Genomic DNA, 7,925 nt, shown 5'->3' with positions numbered 1-7,925 from the left:
CTTCTTTACCCAATTCTGTCAATATGATTTGGAGGCTGCCTGGGGTTGGTTTATATGTATGTTGAATTTCAAAGCACAGCACAAGAATCATGAGCTTAATTTCCTAACGTTTGATTTTCTTATATGTCCATTTGAAACTGGAACTTCTGTATAGTTTACGTGTTATATATATCATCATCATTCAAGTTAATGTGGAGCAGAAGATTGTTTATGAATCAAGGGGATATATCGGTTGCTTCTATTTTCAGCAGATTTGCAAGTAGAAATTCTACAAAAAAAAATGGTTCACTCTTCATTTTGGGCTATCCATCTTATGTAGCAAAAATGGCCGGATAACTAATATTGTAATTTTATTTATAAAGACAATTGTTTTTTTTTTTTACCGAGAACAACTCAACCAGCGGTGAACTCAACGGCGTCAGTTATAGTGATCCCGCTACTGTTAAAAAATATGCTAGACGTGCTCAATTGGGTGAAATCTTTGAATTAGATCGTGCTACTTTGAAATCCGATGGTGTTTTTCGTAGTAGTCCAAGGGGTTGGTTTCCCGTGTGAATCAACAATGACCACTTTGCAAGGCTAAATACTCTTGGGTGATCGATAGCGAAGTAGTACTGTGAATTAAGGAAGAGTGAAAAGAACCCCCATCGGAAAGTGAAATAGAAGATGAAACCGTAAACTCCCAAGCAGTGGGAGGAGGAGTCAGGGGCTCGATCTGACCGCGTGCCTATTGAAGAATGAACCGGCGACTCATAGGCAATGGCTTGGTTTTCGTTCCCGTTGGACAACCTACTAAGCCCACATCCATATACATGATTTTTAATCTCCTTGTTTCAAAAATCTTCTTAATTTTGGTTGTTTTTCTCAAAACAAAAAAGAGGGTGTAAGTTTATGAATGGTAGAAACTGTTGGGATTGAATTGTCTGGTCATGAGAAAAGGCTGTGATTTGTTCTATTGGTATGTTTGGTCGTTGACTAGTGTTGGGGTGGATAATAAACGCATACTTCTTCCATCACCAGTCACTATTTCATTCAAACATCTCAACATCACTGAAGTGATAGTGGAAGAACATTTTTCCTATGGTCAGATTTGTTCCAAGAGGTTGATGCATGCATCTCCCACTACACTACTCACTATATAAGTAAGGATATACATTCATTCTAGTCCAAAGGACTGACTACTACTTCTCTCTCCTAGTATATATATATATATGCATCCATTTATATATGTATGCATATATTCTCCATTTGCGAAAGTGGTCGAGGGTTCTAGATAATGTGGCATATTCCTGAATCATATCATGGTATAAAAAAATATATATATACAAATTACTTGGTGTTTGATGACTCAAATTACTTGGTAGGGTTAAGGGGGAAAAAAAACCCTTCTAGAGAGAGGACATACTCAAATTTGATTGTTGTTGTCAGAGAAATCAAACTCTCTTGTTGACTAGTTATCAGCATTATCAAGGATGCCTTTGCACAAAACAGTTGGGGGGACAAAGAATGAAGAATCCACTGGAAAAAAAAAAATTACAATGTGTTGTAAGCTGCTGTTCCAAGATCTAATTGGGCATAAACTTCGAGTTCATAACACGTTTAAACTGGGCCGAATCCCATGTGGGTATGGGTTCGAAAATTGAACAAGCCCACGAAACCAGAATTTCGTCAAAAAATATCCTAACCGGTTGATTCGAATGCCTAATCTCGTGCGACATACGCCCCAAGTCATAACCAATTAAATTATCGACAAGTGGTTTTATTATGCATTTTGTTATTGGCTATATTTTCTCTTACTTGAAGTGGCAGTAGAAATGCAACATATTCTTCTTGGATAGTTCCATACTGGAAAACACAAGTGCAAAGAAAAGAAATACATAAGAATGACAAATGTGTCACCGATTCATCTTACATCACAGTGATTCTGCCAGTATTATTTCATTCTGCAAAAACCCCTTTTCTCGATAAATATAATCAAAACTAATGAATGGAAACCCAAGGATGTCTTTCACTCCCTGTGAAAATACATGATACTCAATGCTGTATTTCCAATACTCTCCGTAGATAGATCCTCTGGAAACCAAGGGCTGGCAATACTACTACTTCCAGATTGATCAGTTAGTCTCGCCGGCCACTTATCAACAAGCCTAAAACCAAATTGCGATGCAGCTGAAAGTAAGGATGGTTCATCAACTCGTCGCCAGACATGACAAAGAACTAATGCAGGATGCAGATCAACATTGCTTCTGTTTGTTGAAAGTAATTCCTTGGCGGTGGCAAACAAGGGGGAAATGGCTTCAGGAACGTAAGTCACATCGGTGCCTATGATGACATCAAAACCCTCACTATTGATTTCCTTGATTGCTTCTATATGTTCTTTGTTTCCCCAATCAAGTACCTTTGTATACAGTCTAGAAAGTAGAGGTGCTCTAAGATTAGAATTTATGTTTTGGCTCAAAAGCTCAAGGGCTTTCGTATCTCCATCAGTAGCAACCATGAGGTTAGCTGATTTAACAGCAGCCATAGAGCAAATACCCCCACAGCCACACCCCAACTCCAAAACCTTTTTCCCCGCAACGGTAACTGGATTTTCTGCAAGGATAGAAGTCATCAAACGGGCCGACTCCCACAGCATCAAGCCAGTTGATTTACAAGTGTGTTGGTGCTCCTTGGAAAGCACTTCAATCTTCAAGTTCAACCCTTTGAGGTTGACCTCGATGATCTGCATCTGCACAATGACCAAAAGAGAAATAGATGCATGGACATTTCGGAAGGCAGTAAAATCCACATATTTTCGTTCAACTAGTGAAAGCGTACGAGGAAACAAAAAGAAACTGAACAGAAATCTAAGTTCTACCTCGTTATTGGAAGGTGAAATACCAAACATTTCAGCCCCCACACCCTCAGACATGTCCACTTCATTGTTGTTCGTAGAATCCTTCAGATTGTTCTCCTTGACCTCGGACTTCTTAATGTGTTGACCAATAACGCCTACCATGACTTCACCTTCTGTACTTGAAAAAGAATTTAAACCATCTGAAAATTGGAACACAGCTTGGAGCCAACGCCTATAATCACAAAGCAACACAATTGCACCAAAGATTATGTTAAAAGAGAAGTACCATCCAACGTACCTAATGGAAAGATAAAATTAAAGATTTGGACGCAGGAATAATAGTTTAGTGCAACATTGAACATTTTACCGATTCATCACCAACTCACGTGCCCGGTTCTCAACTTGTTTGCAGCATAAACCAAATTCTTTAACATCAAACCCATTTTCTTTAAACAAACTTGTCAAGAAGTCATTTGAGAAATAGAATGCACGCTGAATAAGAAGAAGAGAGTGTATGACACAATATGAGTATGCGATATATGAATCTAATTGTAACATCAAGAAACAAACATATTCCGATACTTACAGTGCCATCACCCCTGACATAAAAGTTCTCACTGATCTTTTGATCCTTGCAAGAGAATCTTTCCTGTCAATCATAAAGCATATCAAGGCCAGAAATGGCAAGTTTGGGGGAAGGGAATGTTAAAAAGGACTAAGAATCTAGCAAGGGGTTTCTTAAGTTAAAAATTTTCTCTTCACTCTAGCTCAGAAATAGCTCCTAGAAACAAAAAGATACTTGAATAGAAAAACACAGTAGAACAAAACTACCTCGACAGTCAACATTCACCTTTCAATATTTTGAGGCATAAAAACTAATTTGAAACCCTGGACACTTCAACATGCTTAGAAGTGGAAGAATTTATAACCATGGTCCATAATGCATAATCTCCCAGAATGTCATCTAATTTATTTTGAAAGAATAAATTGTATTTAGAGAAGCCAAATGTCCGAAGTTTGATATGATATTGTAAATGTTTTGTTTAATCGGGAATTCTAGAATTGTTGAAGTTTTTCAGAGGGAAAATCAGAAGTCTTTCATCTTTGTTCTGATTTTATATTGCTTACCATTTACAATTATTAGCATTATCTTATTGATCCAGCAGCTTGCATTGAGGGGATCCCATGTCCTGCAAGGATTTGGAGAGTTTGCAGCCTATACATATATATAGCGTCTTTCAGCTTCTTATAACATTCTTTCTACAAGTATGCATGAAAATGTGCTAGTTATCATGTTACAGCATGTGCATACCCATATTAGACAACCAACATGAGATTTTGTCAAATGATAATATATCAACTGAAGAAGAAAATCAACTTCAAGACGGCATTACAACATAAAAGGTAAAAAAATGGTAACCAACACCCGTGCACAAGGCTCACGCAGTGGGCGGGATCGAGAACAAACAAGATGTATGCAAACTTTACCCCACATAATATGTGGAGAGGTGGTTTCCAGGAGTTGAACTTGTAACCTCTAGGTTGTATCCCTGCAACTCTACCACATGTTGGCCAATCATTACGACATAAAAGCTTCCAAAAAAATTATTTAAAAAAATTTTAAAGAAGAGAAAAAGGCATTGGTGATCAACCTGAGCAAGATCACCTGTAGCATAGTCACGGAACAGCACATAACCATTTGGCTGGAGAAACACAAAAAAAAGGGTTGGAATTAATTCTCACTAAAGAGTTAATCTTTATGTGATGTGAACAATTTTATTGCACTTAATACTTACCTTGAGGACTTTTTTAATGTTACGCAATGCTAGAAACATCTTCTCTGGTGACACTGCAGATAACACAAATATCTGCTTAACAGGTCAGTTAACTAAAAGCAACTATTACCTGTACATCTCAAAGATGCAACAAGGTGCTCAACTAGAAATCAGTTCAGCCAGCATTTATCATACAATAATTACTTTTAATGAATTTTTAAAAACTTATAAACAATAAATTTTGGCATATACCATGGTTACAACATCTATTGAAGACGGAGAAATATGCCTGCTCAAATCATCAATAGTCAGATCGCACACAAAAGCATTAACACGGTTATCAGTGTAGTCTTTATGTATCTGCAACAAGCAAAGGAAGACCATTACCCATACGATTACAGTGAAAGTATTAATATAGTTTAACCAAAACGCCCAGGAAAGTATTAATATAGTGTAGTCTTTATGTATCTGCAACAAGCAAAGGAAGACCATTACCCATACAATTACAGTGAAAGTATTAATATAGTTTAACCATTACCCATACGATTACAGTGAAAGTATTAATATTTTCAATAACATGTGTTCATAAAGGAAACGTGCTGCCCAGGAAACCAAGCCCCATTTTAGATCTACCTGGTAAATTGGTTACTATAAACATAATAAAAATAAAATAATAAGAAGCCGGATGCTGGAAAAAGGATAATTCTGATAAAACTGACGGATTCCTAGCTTCATGCACTGTCCCCAAAAGCTCCCAGGCAAAGCCATTTGATAAATGAAACACCGCCAGGGGGGGGGGGAGGCTTCTCCAGTATATGTGGAGTGCAGGAAGGGAAAACATAGGCAACCTTACCATGCATTGTGTGGAGGCTGCTTCTGTGGCTCAAACCTATAATGCCTAGCTTATGGTGAAGCAACTTTCACCTCTATGCCAAGATTCCCCTAACCAATACAAGCCAAAAGCTATATCAACAACTTCCAGGTCAAAGGTCAATTTTTCCCCCAATTTTCAGACAATTGAGCAACTCCCATCCAAGCATATGACATAGGGAGTGAGATCTATTGTGTTTAATGGCACAGAGAACACTGGGGGCAAATTAGACAATCTTAAATTATTTGGTATCTATACCCCATTTTTAGTTGCAGAGAAATCATTAATAAAAGAATTTTCAATATATAAATACATATAAGATTGATTAACTTTGTTTTTACTTTATACTTTCAAGTTATCAACTAACTCTAACTTCACAATACTACAGCACAATAAACAACACCTGCATTCTCAATTGATAAAAACCGATGCATGGGACAGAGTTACAAACAAGAAAAGCCAACCTTCACTAAGTCAACAGCACGAGGTGAGAAATCACATGCATGGACAAAAATATCTGGGTACGTAGCAATCAGAGGAAAGATGGCGTTTCCAGCACCACAGCCAACCTGTAAAAAATTTCAGTAATCAATGAATGTAGGTATAACAAATTAACAGTAGTAGAATCAACAACTACAGTTTTTCAGTGACTTGATCCTGTGATATATAGGTTGTTATGCAATAATGTGCTGATCGGCACCATCTCGGTGGGTTTTCAATAAAGTGATCTTTTATTCAAAAAAACTCGCAATTCTTTCAATGATAAAATGTTTATTATAATTTTTGAAAAAGATAATCTGAATTTAAAAAAATGGAAAAGGGATTCTAGCAAAGATAGTGATTGATACTCCCAGTTCCTACAATGGGGAATCCCACATTCTCAATAACTACTTATTATGCAGTAGTTTTTAAATAGCTTTATGGTGTGGAAGGAAAACATGCACTATTGATGCATCAAAAAAGACTTGCATCATATGGCTTAATTAATTCTCAAAAGTATTGTTACGTTGATGCATAAAAAGATCATGAGGATAGCATTTCAGGCTCAATGAAAGGAGGAATATAGCAACTTACCTCCAAAAGGACTTTTCCTTGTGCTCCCTAAAGATTTCAAAGTTAATGGAAAACCCATAGTAAACAAAGTCAGAGACAAAGCATTGATAATACCAAAAAAAAAATTACGCACAAGGCTCCTGCAGTGGGTGGGGTCAGGAACATGCAGGATATACACATACCTTAACTCTACATAATATGTAGAGAGATTGTTTCGATTTGCATTGATAATACAAAGCGAAAATATAGACAAAATCACAAAAACCAGTCTTTTATGAACTTACAGAGAAATATTGGCCCCATTCCTTGTCCAAGTAGTGCCGATCTTTGAAAAACTGAAGAAAGGAAACAGAAGAAATCCAGACTCATTGCCAATACTACTTAAGAACCAGGATCAGCTACTTTTGTGGAAAAAAACTATTAAAAAGAAAATTGGATAAGCAGTCACTCCCCCAAGCAAAGTATTGGGGCTAAATTATTTTAACCAACTAATAGAACCCAATACTAGGATCACATATAACAAGAGGGGAAAAAAAAAGTCTCGTTAAGGAGAACCATTGGAAGAACTTACTCTGTCTTCATGTTGCCTGTAGAATCTATCCCAATACTTCATAGCATCTCTTTCATACTTATCTGCCAGCATATACAGAGTCATATTTAACATTATCAATCTACATATGAACCGGCACATACCCGAGAATAAACTAGAAACGGAGTCACCTCTCCAGAAGGGGGAAACCCCAGCGGTCAAGGTAGGATATATTTGTATCTTCTGTGGTTGAGGATGCTGATCCGCGGAATCTCGTGCGTCGGAGGCCATGGCCTAAACTTACATAATAATTACCATTGAAATAGAAATTCATGGTGAATTTGGTGTTATCTCTTCAGATCTCATACATTCTACAACAGTAAGAAATTTAAACTACAAAGCGAGAAAAACTAAACCAAACTGTTCAACAATACACATTACACAGTCTTAAAATCCATGAATAAGGCCCAAAAAAAGACAAGCATATTCATAGCTTCTTCAATTGATGGTTGAAAGAGCTTAAGTGAGAAACCACATGTACCTGCGTATTCTGCACGATCGATCGAGCGAGCTTTTGAAGCTGGTTCCTGGAACGTTAGGAGTGAGGGTTTTTTCTCAGCTCCAAAACGCAGGGCGTCAAAAGCTTCGTCAGTCGTCACCCAGGGGGAATTGCAAGAAATGCACTTTTCAGCTTTGCCTCTCTATTTAGTCTTTATTTATAACTGACCCCTCCCTCATTCCTGACCCGTGGCCCGTGGGCCTTGAACATATCCATGTGGACCGATCCGTTAAAGGTATGAATTGCATTGCCTAGTGCCTACAAGGGGCTCGTTTGATTTAAATTTTTTATTTTTTATTTTA

The 7,925-nt window shown here is 37.3% G+C and overlaps 1 protein-coding gene across 1 annotated transcript; it reads right to left on the bottom strand.

Annotated features, from left to right (window-relative positions):
* Positions 1 to 1,859: 1,859 nt before the first annotated feature.
* LOC119993786 lies at positions 1,860 to 7,748 on the bottom strand. The gene is made up of 13 exons (XM_038841021.1): positions 7,606 to 7,748; positions 7,256 to 7,358; positions 7,107 to 7,168; positions 6,820 to 6,870; positions 6,557 to 6,583; positions 5,947 to 6,051; positions 4,864 to 4,971; positions 4,633 to 4,704; positions 4,489 to 4,539; positions 3,423 to 3,485; positions 3,204 to 3,328; positions 2,858 to 3,068; positions 1,860 to 2,728 (listed from the first exon to the last, which is right to left on the bottom strand). The coding sequence occupies exons 2-13, from the start codon at positions 7,353 to 7,355 to the stop codon at positions 2,009 to 2,011; spliced, it is 1,695 nt and encodes a 564-aa protein (XP_038696949.1). The 5' UTR covers positions 7,356 to 7,358; positions 7,606 to 7,748; the 3' UTR covers positions 1,860 to 2,008.
* Positions 7,749 to 7,925: the final 177 nt, after the last annotated feature.

Source organism: Tripterygium wilfordii, chromosome 23 (genome assembly GCF_013401445.1).
Source record: "Tripterygium wilfordii isolate XIE 37 chromosome 23, ASM1340144v1, whole genome shotgun sequence".
Taxonomy (NCBI): Eukaryota; Viridiplantae; Streptophyta; class Magnoliopsida; order Celastrales; family Celastraceae; genus Tripterygium; species Tripterygium wilfordii.
This window is presented reverse-complemented; position numbering and strand designations above follow the sequence as displayed.